The sequence below is a fragment of the Triplophysa dalaica genome, chromosome 5 (genome assembly GCF_015846415.1).
Source record: "Triplophysa dalaica isolate WHDGS20190420 chromosome 5, ASM1584641v1, whole genome shotgun sequence".
NCBI classification, from domain to species: domain Eukaryota; kingdom Metazoa; phylum Chordata; class Actinopteri; order Cypriniformes; family Nemacheilidae; genus Triplophysa; species Triplophysa dalaica.
In genome coordinates, this window is record NC_079546.1 from 3,467,244 (window position 1) to 3,481,074 (window position 13,831).

The following is a 13,831-nucleotide window of genomic DNA, read 5'->3' on the forward strand; positions in this document are numbered from 1 at the left end:
TTGTTCTGGACTTCAAAACACTGTCGGGTTGTTTGTCGTATTTTAAGGAGGCAGTGAATTCTAGTTGTCTTGTTAATTGGATTTAATTTGAAAAGACTTACGCAAGCTTCACCCAGAATGCATCAGAGCTTCACTTGAAGTCCCTGTAGTGCGCGCCGCCTCCTCCTGCGAGGTGCTTGTTGACATTTCAGTCCTAAATCATCTTTAATAAAGCCTGTCCCCCTGAGACCGTCTGGATTCTGATGTGACTACGTAAGTTCTCGGAAGCTTGTTGCTTGTTAGTGACGCTTGCTAAGGTAAACATCACTATGACAGTTGTGTGTAGGGTTGGGTTTGTGTGTAAATTTTAGTATTAATGAGATTCGGATTTGAGGGCACACAGGTGATCACAAGGTTTTGTATTCGGAGATGCTGATTGGCTGTTTGGCGATGGCTTGATTCTGTTCTCACCAGGACTGTCAACAGAGGCTGTGTTTGAGAAAGAGGTGTGTTAGAAATTTCGAGCTGTGACAGAGCTGCATTAATATATATTTGAGAGAGAGAGAGAGAGAGAGAGCAAGAGTCAGATATAAATCAAATATAGATAGCAAATATAGGATTAAATTCAAGAACATGTAGGTGTATTTAATTGAGACAGTCAGTAGCATACAATAGTCTTCCTCACTCACTCTCTCACTTCTTCACACACAGGCGTGCTAGAGCGAGAGAGAGGGAGGGCGGGCGAGCTGCAGTGAGTAACAGACGGAGAGAGCGTGAGTGTGTTTTCAGAGCGCGTTCGGTCAGCTGGAGTATCAGCTGCAGTAGAGTAATGCCTGTAGAGAAGGTCTGAGACCGTCTGTTTGCTGAGAACCTCTTCAGGGTGAGGTCCGCCCTCATGATGAAGCAAGAGGGAATTCTGGGGCGCCGCCGGTTCTCCACCTGTGGGGGAACCATCTCGGTCCGGCCGCCCCATCACGACGGACGCAAACTCATTCGCAACGCTTCGTTTGGGGGGTACAACGAGCTTTCCGTCTGCTTGCCAGGTGGGTGCGTTGCTGGTGTCCATCGCTTCGGTGTATGTATGGTGCTTTACGTGTGAATCAGCGCTTACATGTTAGATTTGTTTACATCATATATATGTATACATGTGGGTTGGTGTAGCACATGTGCATTAAGTTCTACAGTTGAAAGGATTCGTGCTCTCCTGATCAAAATAAAACTTGAAAGCTGAAAGTGAAAAGTGTTTTGTAGCTTACGCTACTTCATTGTAAGACGATGCAACAGTTTTCTCGTCCATTACAATATTTACTGAAGGTAGTGTTGACCTGCGTTCAAAACCCGTGTGTGACTCGACACAAAAGAAGATATTTTGAGAAATGTCAAAGTTTTTTTGTTTATCAACGTTCTTCAAAATATATTTTTATTTTGTGTAAATTATAAAATAATCTTCATTAGGATGAAGTATCTTTTTAATGATTCTTTTAGAACGATTCTTTCATTGAGTGAATCACTATACTGATTTGAGTCTGAAAGAGTAAGTAATGTTTTCTCGTCTGTTCAAGGACTCTACATTGAGCTTTTCTTCAGCACACGCGGATGGTTTTGTGTCAGATGTTGAATAGCTGTAGTGTTTCTGACTCATCTCTGTGTATTGTGTGTCCTCTGCTCCATTGATTCCTCATGATTTGGATTCAGAGAGGAGGCATCAAATGGTCTTGTTTACGCAGATGGGCCGATATCTGGTGGTACCCAACCTTGGCAGATGCTAGTTTATCATGGCTCAGGGTTAATGCTTTTATTTTAATACTCACATTTCATTATCATTATCTGTTTTAGCTTTTCGGGATGGAGGGAAGCGATTGGCCTGTGAGCGTCTTATCTGTGGGTCATGTTTACCTGGGTTTATTCAGTAACACTCACAATAATGAGTTTGACTCACAGTGAAAGTTTTAGTGACCTGTGTTCTGTATGTATTTTTGTTTATTATTATTCCAGTATGAAGTTGAAATCACATGGTACTTATATTGGGTTTGTTTTTAAAAGACTGTGATTGGAGATTACGAACGGCACACGCACACTCATTTTGGTCTGAGGGTCACCTACACTTTTCTGTGTGAGGTGTCAGATTAGCACAAGTGTGTAATTATTAATAGACCATCTGCTCTCAAACACAGGCGCGCTTCCTCGTCTTAACATCCCACCGCTGACTTTAAATGCCATCTGCAAAATAATCCACAATCTTTAGTCATTATTAAATCCATGCACTGTGTATTGATGCTTTTGGTTCATTCCGCTTTAGCAATGAATGTTCGAATGGTTTGGTCTTGAGGTTTTGAATCTACAGACGTATAGGTACGGTACAGATCGTGGGTTAGATAGTTTGTCCCCGTGTCTCTGGACGATGCTCTCTGCCCTTCAGGGACACAGGACCTCCGTCAGGGTGGAATTACACTCTGCTGTTTGGCTGTAGTCAAGGACACTGGAAGGGTTTGGAGATATCAGACACGTCCTGCCTCTTACACTCACTCCAGAGATCACACAAACACACACGACGTAAACATGCTGAGAAACGGACTATAGAAGTTTATTAGCTGCTTTGATGAAATACTTGACTTGTTACTCTCATAATTATATGTTTTTTTGTTTGTATAAAATTCTGTGTAGTTTGCATCTTTATTTCTTTGATATTTTAGTAGCCATATGATATACTGGTTACTTTACGGTCACTTTAGGAAATAAACAACATGCCTCAGAGTTTTTCTTCTGTATTATGTTTTGTGAAAAGCCAGACTTTCGAAATGGTCTTGTTTTTATTCCTCTGTCTCCGAGTGATCTGTGCCTGGACTCTGTCTGTCCGTCTGTCTATCAGGCGTGTGTGTAGAATGTGTGATAAAAAGGTAAAGTGATGCGTCAAGGCATGTAGCTGCAGCACTCCATCAACTCTCTCTCCGTAGTTTTACAGTCAATTGCACTTGGTTTTAAATTATTCATCTGTGTCTGAACATCCGAGATCTCTCATGTCTCTCAATAACAACTACTGTACACTCAAACTTCTTCTACCCTGGTATAATATGCGGAGTTGACCGTCAGTGATGTCGACTGATTTTTTACAGTGTTTTATGATTGTTAGACAGAACACATTGATGGTGACAAATGAACTCGTCGTGCATAATGCAATTCAGTCGACTTGATGCACATTTTTCCCATTTAACTGTCATTATAACTGAACTTTCTGTATTTGACATTTGAGAAACTGGGATTTCTGCTTTATCTCTTATCAGAAATAAAACAGGGATTTGAACTTACATCACAGAAGAGTTTAAATGTCAAGCATGCTTAGTGTTTATTTTAAGGGGAAGGACAGACCTTAAGCAAAGTAATAACACAGAAAGTGTGTGTGTCTTTTATAATTGACTTTGGATAAGTCCCAGATGACATTGTGTTCACAGTATGCGTGTCTTTGTGTGTTATTTATCAAGTGTAATAATGTGTGATATAGCGTCTTTAGTATTTCAACACTTCATTTTCCACATTGAGCAGATGACAAATCATTTGGGACGACAGGAATTCAGAATGTGTTTTACACATTACTGATATTATGACCGTTGGTGCAAAGACCTTCTATAATATCTCCCGCCGATTATTTTAAATCTCCATGATTTTATAAAATGTTTTTATGAAAATATTGTTTAGTGCAGATAAATGATATTCAGTGGTAGCTGTTGAGTTTTCAAGTGTGCATACATCCTAAATCAACATCACACGTGTCCGCATGTGAAGAGGCTTTAATGCAGATTTATGCGCTGACAGAATAGTTAACAGATGAGTTGTGGTAATGTTTGAGGAGGTAAACATGCTTGTATGTGTGTGATTATCATTGTGAAGGACTCTCATAGATGAGAACATGGTCAGATGGATGGCTCATTTACATCCGGTCCATTGTGCTTTGAGAGGAGTTCATGAATACCATTCAACACCGACCTCAGATCAGTCTGACTAGTTTCTGTTTGTCTCATTCATATATTTCTGATAGATGCTGGAACTGGGTTCACTAGTTTTTTGCTATTAAGCGGCTGATGTAAGTCATCCGTCAGGAAAAGCTTTGTCTCCGAGGAAACGTTTAAGAGGCTTGTGTATCGGCTGAAGATCCTTCAGTTAGTCTGGAGATGTTGCTCTCGTTTAATGCCAAACTCTGCAGCTGTGGATGTGAATAAGCGATTGTTGATTCAAAAATATGGTCTTTTTAAACAAACACACAAATGCATTGTGTTTAAACGAAAAATCTATTGACACCAAAAGTACAAATTCTTTCATCATTTATTCACTCGTATGTATCTTAATCTGTAAAACACAAAATACCATATTTTGAAAAAGTGGTTTAGTGTTCATACAGTGGAAGTCAATGGGTTCAGTGTATAAACATTCTCCAAAACATCTTTTGTCTTCTGCTGAAAAAAAAACTCACGCAGGTTTGAAATGACATGAGTGAATGTATGTTTTTGGGCGAACGATCCCTCTTGTCGTCACGTAAACTGCATATAATTACCAGCTTAGCCCCCATAAATCTAGACAATGAATCCATCAAGCGAAGGCGTTATTTAATCTGACACTTGTGCCGTACGTTGGTAAAAAACTTTACTCGTCCTGACATTCGTGACAAGAATTGTCCTTGTTTTTAGCTAATGAACGTGGGTTTCTGTCCTATCTGATGATGAAGTGCTGTGATAGTTCAGAGGTCAGAATCAATAGCATGTTTCCAAGCTGTCAGATTGTCTTATTGTGAAGTTTTCCTCCAGGTGTTGTGAGGCTCCTCTGAGCATCTTCACGCTCACTGAACGCTGAGGTGATGCTGCGTTTGTCAAACACAGATGTTGTTGATGTTTCATAGGAGACGCTTGGCTTAAAATAGTAGCCGATTGTTTTGTAACTCAAATATGTCGCCTGGGATCATATTGGATATCTTTATGAAGGTTTATCATTACAATAAATAACATCATTTGAGCCATGATGCATGAGTGAATTACCTCATTGCTATTCACTATTTTTGTGAATATTTGATTTCTGTATATTCGTGTCATGTGTGCCTCTCATATCTCAAACTGGTCAGTTTCTAGTCGAAAATTAATCACTGATGTCATTTTCTTGTTCTGGCAGGTTTCGATCGTAGCAAAGAGGAGATCTTGCCTCTTAAAGAGGACTCCTTACACTCCATATCCAAGAGCAAGGTGAAGACACACACAACACGCACGTCATGACTGTCTCGCTTTTATTTTAACTTCCCATCATCTTCTTGGAATGACATGGATTGGTTCGGGTTTGTTAATCCTCCAGCAGTCTTCAGCCCACGTTTCATTTATTTAACAAGATGGGGAGAGAAGTCTTGATCAGCATCAAAAATATAATCCCTAAAATGAAGACGTTTCACCCTCAGAAATATCAGATCGTCCGGCACTGTGTGGATCACATCTGTGTGTCTGGTTTGCGTGAGTCACTCTCATGGGCTTCAGATGTTGTATACGTGATACCACATTTAGACGGACCATCAGCTCGAGAGACGACAATCATAAACACATCCCAGAAGCCTTGAAGAACCTCATTCCTCTCCAGCGCAGATATTTGAATGCTTTCCAGTGTCTAGCAGAGCTCTTGATTCTGTTTTCGATCATTAACATACTTCTTTTAAAATATGTAAAGACACGAAGTCTCAATCCAAATGCATCTGTAGCCGACACGCATTCCACCTGACTTTATAACAAAGCTGTTCTGGGATCAGCACAAAGCGTGGCTAACTGTTGATTGTGGACTTTATCATGTATGAGATGTATACCACGCTGTGTGTTTTTGCAGTCGGAAACCAAGCTCTATAACGGCTCGGATAAAGATGTTTCAGCCTCTGGAAACAAACTCACCAAGAAGGAGTCGCTCAAGGTAACAGAACAATAATCATACTATAGAAGTTCACAGTGTATTTCTGTTTATGAATATTCAGCTGTCACTAATGTGTTGGTTTATTCAGGTGCAGAAGAAGAACTACAGAGAAGAGAAGAAGCGAGCCACTAAAGAACTTCTCAGCACCATCACAGATCCGTCCGTCATCGTCATGGCCGACTGGCTGAAGGTGCGTTTCACCGTCTCTCTGACCTCAGAACACAAAGTGCACTTTAATAGTAAACCAAGAATAAAACGTTTCCCACTTCTGACACTTTCTTCTCTCTCTGACACTTCTGAGAGTCCAAGCAGTCGGATCACATGTTCTTGCGTAAACCCGGTTTATCACTTTCAGATCCGTGGCACGTTGAAGAGCTGGACCAAACTGTGGTGCGTGTTGAAACCGGGGGTTCTGCTCATCTACAAGACCAATAAGAACGGTCAGTGGGTTGGCACAGTGCTGCTCAACGCCTGTGAGCTCATCGAGAGACCCTCCAAAAAAGACGGCTTCTGCTTCAAACTCTTTCACCCGCTGGAACAGTCGATATGGGCCGTGAAGGTACCAGGAAGAACACACAAACAGCATTTGTACATTTACATTTTAAAGTCAAAGCAGCTTTTAAATCCGCTCTGTTTGGATAGAGAAGTAAGATCTGGTTTTTGTGTTTTGCTTCAGGGTCCTAAAGGTGAAGCTGTGGGCTCCATCACTCAGCCGTTACCCAGCAGTCATCTGATCTTCAGAGCGGCCTCAGAGTCTGACGGTGAGACGGGCGTGCGTTCACACACACACATGTCAGGCGGTCAGTGTGCGTCTGTATTACGAACTACTGGAACATCAACATCTGTGTGAACTCTGTGTGCAGGTCGGTGTTGGATGGATGCTCTTGAATTGGCCCTGAAATGTTCTAGTTTGTTGAAGAGAACCATGATCAGAGAGGGCAAAGAGGAGACGGGACAGACCGCAGAACACTCGCACATCAACTTCTACAGTCTGCTGCGAGCGCACAACATACAGGGCTTTCAGTAAGAACACACACACACACATGAGAAAACACGACAGACGTATATGAAGACCTACAGCATTATAGAGCGATGATGATGGGTTTCATGTTAAAGAACGTCTTCTGTGATTTATCTGACGTCTCAGGTTTAATGACAGCGATCAGTTTAAGGATCCAGACCTGTACTCGGATAAGTCTGATCGGGAGAACGAGCAGGAACAGGAGGAGTGGGAGAATGAGGTGATGGACAAGAGCGAGGAGTCAGACAGCGACACGTCAGAGCGACAGGAAGACTCGTACGTCGACCTGGATGAGATGCTGAGAGAAACGGTGTACATAGAGCAGACGGACGAAGAGCTGGGAGAGGTGTGTGTGATGCTACCAAACACAAACCTGACAAACTGTAAAAAGCAGGAGAAATGTTTCATGTATTTCGTTTGTTAGTCTTTGATATTAACAACTTATCGTTTTAATGAATTATTTCAGATCTCTACAAACATGTTTGGCTGTAGTGAAGCGTTATTGACGCACAAACGCTTTTCAGACGTCTATTTATACAGCAGACAGCCGGAGAGATGAGCTTGTATGAAGACTGGCGGATGTCTTCCAATCTGTTCATTCAATCTGTGTGTGTTTCAGGCCGGCGAGGCGTCGCAGACTGAAACGGTATCGGAAGAGAATAAATCTCTTATTTGGACTCTGCTGAAGCAGGTCCGGCCCGGCATGGACCTTTCCAAAGTTGTCCTGCCCACCTTCATCCTCGAACCGCGATCTTTCCTGGACAAACTCTCCGATTATTACTTCCACGCTGACTTTCTGTCTGAGTAAGACACACACATACACCAAAGTTCTCTGGGTTTCTGGAGTGGCTTGTTTATGAGCTTTTTCATAGGCATAGATGTTCTGTTTGGGACGGTGGTAGGGAGGTTTTGAGCTATTCTTTGGCATTGTTAATCGATTTAGCTCTAAACCAAAGTGTTGTGGGTGTGTCAGGCTGTCTGTGTCATGTTGTTTTATTGTATTTTATCTGTTCAGAGCGGCTGTTGAAGAAAACGCTTATAACCGAATGAAGAAAGTGGTCAAATGGTACATTTCTGGGTTCTACAAGAAGCCGAAGGTACAGTTGTTTTTGCTCGCGGTCCTGTGAAAGATTTAAGACACGTCCGTCTTACGTTTTATATCTCGCCGACAGGGTTTGAAGAAACCGTACAACCCCATTATTGGAGAAACCTTTCGTTGTTTGTGGATTCACACCAGGACAAACAGCAAAACCTTCTACATCGCCGAACAGGTAAAACAGTCATGCGTTTTGTTGGATGTGAGCGTCACAGAACGAGACAGAGTGTCTTTATTCTGAATGCTTTCCTCAGGTATCCCATCATCCCCCTGTGTCAGCCTTCTATGTGAGTAACAGGAAAGACGGCTTCTGTCTCAGCGGCAGCATTCTGGCGAAGTCCAAGTTTTATGGTGAGACATAAGATGCATTCTGATAACAGTTAAACCTGAGGACACACATGTGGGGACTGATGGTGAATTGTGTGTGTTTTTTAGGGAATTCGTTATCAGCCATCTTGGATGGTGAAGCCAGACTGACATTTCTGAACAGAGGAGAGGACTATGTGATGAACATGCCCTACGCTCACTGTAAAGGTCTGTACACACACAAACACGTGACAACACGTTAGACACTATCCTCACACTAACACACACAGTATACACACATAAAAGCCCCTCCCCCTGCTTGACTAACACACTCTCCTCATTGTCTCCTGTAGGGACTCATCTAGGTATGTTTGTAATTGTGCAGTAATATTTAGCCTCTAGATACATCTGCTCTAGAATATAGGTAGTATCTAGTTTTGGTTACACTTTATAGATCGGATACACAATATCTTAAAAATATACAACAAATAGATTAACATTTGCAAGGTTTATAATAGAAGTAGTCACTGTAAACCTTACAAAGTTTGTTCGCATGTTGGATGTTTGTTAATGTCTTACTGTCAAATAAAGTGTTAACAGAGTTGCGACCTTTGGCCAATCAGATGGAGTTTAGCGAAAGTCATGTGACCTCAGCTCTGTGTCTCATCATGTGATATCTGTGTCTTTTTCTGTTATGAAGTTTAACATACGCGCACACACCACACAGATATTTACTAACATTCACAAACACTATTCTCTCGCTTTCTCTCTCGCTCTCTCTCGCTCTCTTCCTGTGCAGGTATTCTGTATGGTACTATGACTCTGGAACTGGCCGGTCAGATCACTATCGCCTGTGAGAAAACAGGCTACAGCGCTCAGCTAGAGTTCAAACTCAAGGTCTGTGTGTGTGTTTCTGCTCTTATAAGTGCACTGAAGCCATCGTGACATTTAAGATATCAGCAGGGCCACAGACAGAAGGCTACACACATCACATCCATAACACATCAACCTAATGCCACACTGACAACACAAACCTTCAGGAAAGATGTTTGACATGTGACATGACTGTAATATCTCTGTGTTCTCAGCCGTTTCTCGGCAGTAGTGATATTGTGAATCAGATCTGTGGGAAGATCAAACTGGGGAAGGAGGTTCTGGCTACACTGGAGGGGCACTGGGTAAGAATGCCCGGTGTGTTTTGTTACACATAACGAATTGTACTGTTCTTAAATGATTACGATTGTGTTTTTGTGTCGTACAGGACAGTGAGATCTTCATTAACGATAAGAAGACGGGTGAGATGGAGACTTTCTGGAACCCCACGCCTGAGCTGAGACAGAGCAGATTGACCCGCTGCAACGTCCCTCCCGAGGAACAGGGCGAGTTTGAGTCCGAGAGGTAACACGCATGATCATGTGATGTCACAGATTGATGCTTTATAAAACAACTTGAACACAGATTTGAAAACCAACATTACCACATTTTCTCTCTCCCAATCTTAAGGTTGTGGCAACACGTGACGCGGGCCATTAATAATAAGGACCAGACGGAGGCGACCAATGAGAAGTTTATCCTGGAGGAGGCTCAGAGGAAGGCCGCACGGGAGCGCAAGGCCAAGTGTGAGGACTGGACGCCCGGTCTGTTTGAGCAAGACCCCGCCACAGGAGAATGGCATTACCGATATGCCGAGTAAGTCAAAACCTGCCCCCTGTCTGATATTTCTGTGGCTATAGAGATGCAAAAGTTACGATGGCATTTATAACAGATCTTGTGTCCTGCTGCCATCTGCTGGTGTTGAAGTGCATAATGCTGTAGCACACTTTACTGTGAGGCCGGTTTGTTTGTTTGTCTCCCAGCACTCGTCCGTGGGATCCGCTCAATGATCTGGTTCAGTTCGAGAAAGACGGCTGTATTCAGACCAAAGTGCGCCACAGGACGCCTATGGTACGTTCAGCCAGTGTAGTTAGTCTCAGTACCCAGCAGGGCACCCGGAGAGACAATTACCTGAGCCAGGTACGTCCTTCTGCCCTGACACCTTCTCATCAAACTCACCCTCCTACCCACAACCCCTCTCTCTGCTCCCGCCTCATCATCGCCACCTGCGCTCTGTCCATTCTCCAAACGACCAATCATCATTCAGTAAACCAACCAATCAGTCATGTGGCTGCCTGAAATGGTCACATGGCCGCTCTGCTTAATCTTCAGCCTGTTGTTGTTTGTTTAATTTGTTGTTTATGTAAATGAAAACTGTTTCGTTCCCTTTCACACCTGCAACTGGCACGCTTGCATGCCTCCGTGTGTGTTTTTCATCAAATTGCATTTTTGCAATCTTTCAAATAGTACTGAGTAGTAAAGTTTTTATTCATAAGGTGATGATTGAGTGTGTTGCTCTTTTGTGTGTTTAGGTAACAGGACCAAAACGAAAACACAAGACTGACAAACCTAAGAGTCCAGAAAGCGGCTGCTCGTCTCCAGAACCAGACCGTCAGGACTCGTCAGGCAGCGAGAGTACGTCAAACAGTTCTTCTAAGACATCACACTTGATTTGTGACAACACTTGCGAATTTATGATCGCATCGTCTTTCTTTCAGGGCACAAAAACAAACACAGCAGCCGCCTCAGGAAGAAGGGAACAGATCTGAGTGAACTCCAAACTGCCATCGAGTCCATCAGACAAACGCAGGAAAACATTAACAGGTGTGACACGCATCTTACCACATGTGACTGCACTCATTTGATTGAGAGATGATTAACATTCATCTCTGCTCAATCTTCCAGGAGCGTCAACACCCTGAGGGGGCGAGTGGCGAATCAGTCGACGACAGAGAGCTCGTTCCTCACGCACAGAGACGTCGCCCTCATCCTCTTCCTCATCTTCCTCCAAGTTCTCCTCAACTTCCTTTTTAAGTAACGCCACGTACTACTGTGACCTTCACGAGCCCACGTCTACGAAGACGACTGACCCGGAAGAAAACAAATATGTCACTCCATCCCGATATCCCTTAATATCGTCTCGCAACACGTTCGCCTTTTACTTGTTTTTTTATATGGATTTGTGTTGTGCTGGCTGCAGAGAACAGCCATTTAAACCCAGCTGCCTTCTCTTGAGGAGAAGTGCATTGTGGGATGTTTTAGAATCTGTTAACTTTTATTCTTTGGACAATTCCTTCAACTATACACTTAAAAAGTTTTACAAACATTTTCAATGAGCGCCCCCTGCTGTAATGGAGGACTTTGGTAAAACTTCAAAGGACATGGGTGAACCTCTCCTGTCGAGAACATGTCAGGCTTATGTTTCAGCTTGAAATTCAAGGAAGTAAATAAGACATTATATTTTGCATAAACTCCCATTTTTTTATGTCCCAATTGTTTTAATTGTTCTCTGTGCAAAATATAATTTCTTTGGGGTTTGTTTAATTCCCTGTCCTGTTTTTAAAAGATTGCCCCAAAAAACAAAGTAAAAAAGAGTTCAATATGTTACTAATATTTTACAGTTTTATTAAATGAATGAAGGAAATTGTAAGTCAAGGTCAGTTTTGTATTATTTAAAACTGTTTCAGAAACAAGTTCACACGCTAGAAATATTCATTGTTATTGGAGGATGTGAATTGTGAATTTCAAGCGGTAAATGTTTAATTTATATGAACTGTTACTGAACGACTCTTAAGGGTGTACAGTATACAGAGCGTCGCTTTTAATATTATTATGAGGAATAAGTAGATTAGGTGTAGTTCATCTGTAGCAGGAAAATTCTGTCACGTATTCTTGTAGTTGCTTGAGTCGTCTGCCACCGTTACATCTGACTCGATGTACTTTTAAGCCAAATAGTCAGAGACTAGAGTAGACACGTGTATATAGTCAATAATCTATTTCTTTTTTTATTTCTAGAGAAACTGTGTGTATTAGCCAGACACAGTCACCCACAGCCCATGTGTCGACGTGTGTTTGTTTGGTCACCTGATCACTTGCAATTGGATGCTTGAATGTGCTCATGTCTGTAATAACTACTAAAGAAAACAATGTGCCTTTACAAGCAGGTCTTAAATGGGAGACGGGCCCGAGTTTAAGTCAGACTGTTTATTTCCTACTGTGATGTTTTCTTTTCTCTCTCTTTGAATGAATGTGCCATATTTAGTCTTAGAGAAGAAGCCTCACGTCCCAGCGTATCATAATGTCGCCCACTGTGACTTTTAGTTTTGTCCTAGAGCTATAACCTGCCATAGATTGTATTCTTCGCCCTCTTTATAGTCACAAGGCACCAATCCAGGGATCGAACCATGCGGCATCACTATTACAAATTCATGTTCTTTTACACCAGGCACACCACAGTTGAGCTCATTGTTTGTTTTGTTAACAGTTATTCTGTGTGCACCAGGCTCTTTATGAACAGTTTTTACTCCAGGTGGTTAACTCTGGATTCAGCTGTCACTCAAGAACATTTCACGCACCTGTGTCTGTGTACAGACCATGCTTTATTCGTATTACAGAAATAACTTCATGTACCTTCATTGTCACCTGTGACATGTCCAAATAAATGGAAAAGACTACAATCCTGATTTCTCCCGTGGCTCATCTTATTTTCTGGGAAGTATAAATGTGTTTTGCTTTGTGATTTGATCTCGATGGAGTTTGCTAGACTATTCCAACACCTTCAGCATGGTTCATTTTGCTCTCAAATTCTGGGAGGATTTTCAACAAACATTACAGAGTTTGTCAAGCTAACATCTCAAACCGAGTGCAAGAGTTGAGCTCCACAGAGCTGAATGTGTGAAAGTTAATCTGCGCTCAATTATTTATAGCGAGAAGAGAAATGTGCCAATGAAACGCCGTTCAGTAGATCTAAGCCAGCTGTGATCCCAAACCCGCGTCCTGCCATCTTCTGCCAGTCGAGAAATGGATTTCCTTCATGTCCGTATGTGGAGCAGTCATTGTCTTCGGTGCCACCGTTGCTAAGAGACCGTCTCCGCTGGCACCTTGAGATGTTTGGGCTTTTGTCTAAATCTGGAGTACATATGGAGACTGAAAGCGGGGAGGATGCGTGCTGTGTGAAAACAGCAGAGATGTGAGGATGAGGATGAGGACGGCCGGCCTGATTATTATGTAATCACACCCCGGCAACATGCACTGCTACGCACATGCTAATTTTGTCACATCCTTTGCATCACATGGATTCGTTCGGTGGTGGGCGTTGTGATCAGTCTCATAGGATATGAGTTACTTTATAAAATGCAACTATATTTGTCATTGACATCAGTATTAAAAACGGCTTTGAAGGTACAGTTCACCTGAAAATGACTCACTTCTGTGGATTTCGCTTCAATTTTATTTGTATAGCACCGTTTACAATGTGTATTGTTCCTAAGCAGCTTTACATGAGAAAATAAGAAAATGGTTAAACACAGCACAGTGCATGCAAGAACATAAAAAATAATAAATCTTATCTAATAAAAGCAGCCTTCCGTTAAGCAAGCCAACACGGCCCTGTGACGAGGAACCCAAAC

General features: G+C 42.2%; 1 protein-coding gene across 6 annotated transcripts in view; it reads left to right on the plus strand.

Moving 5' to 3' along the window:
- osbpl8 (oxysterol binding protein-like 8) overlaps positions 1 to 12,886 on the plus strand; it is a 32,657-nt gene extending 19,771 nt beyond the window's left edge. For 3 of the 6 annotated variants that reach the window (XM_056748113.1, XM_056748112.1, XM_056748116.1), the window contains 20 exons: positions 5,134 to 5,204; positions 5,827 to 5,907; positions 5,996 to 6,097; positions 6,263 to 6,466; positions 6,584 to 6,668; positions 6,771 to 6,930; positions 7,055 to 7,274; positions 7,548 to 7,732; positions 7,944 to 8,025; positions 8,101 to 8,199; positions 8,279 to 8,375; positions 8,460 to 8,558; positions 9,130 to 9,227; positions 9,419 to 9,508; positions 9,592 to 9,728; positions 9,834 to 10,019; positions 10,187 to 10,343; positions 10,736 to 10,838; positions 10,922 to 11,027; positions 11,109 to 12,886. In XM_056748113.1, coding sequence (XP_056604091.1) covers positions 5,134 to 5,204; positions 5,827 to 5,907; positions 5,996 to 6,097; positions 6,263 to 6,466; positions 6,584 to 6,668; positions 6,771 to 6,930; positions 7,055 to 7,274; positions 7,548 to 7,732; positions 7,944 to 8,025; positions 8,101 to 8,199; positions 8,279 to 8,375; positions 8,460 to 8,558; positions 9,130 to 9,227; positions 9,419 to 9,508; positions 9,592 to 9,728; positions 9,834 to 10,019; positions 10,187 to 10,343; positions 10,736 to 10,838; positions 10,922 to 11,027; positions 11,109 to 11,241 — 2,495 coding nt within the window. In that variant the 3' untranslated portion in view covers positions 11,242 to 12,886. Of the gene's footprint in view, positions 1 to 789; positions 1,023 to 5,133; positions 5,205 to 5,826; positions 5,908 to 5,995; positions 6,098 to 6,262; positions 6,467 to 6,583; positions 6,669 to 6,770; positions 6,931 to 7,054; positions 7,275 to 7,547; positions 7,733 to 7,943; positions 8,026 to 8,100; positions 8,200 to 8,278; positions 8,376 to 8,459; positions 8,559 to 9,129; positions 9,228 to 9,418; positions 9,509 to 9,591; positions 9,729 to 9,833; positions 10,020 to 10,186; positions 10,344 to 10,735; positions 10,839 to 10,921; positions 11,028 to 11,108 lie in introns of those variants that run through there. The other 3 variants (XM_056748117.1, XM_056748115.1, XM_056748114.1) reach the window with 3 other exon arrangements.
- Positions 12,887 to 13,831: the final 945 nt, after the last annotated feature.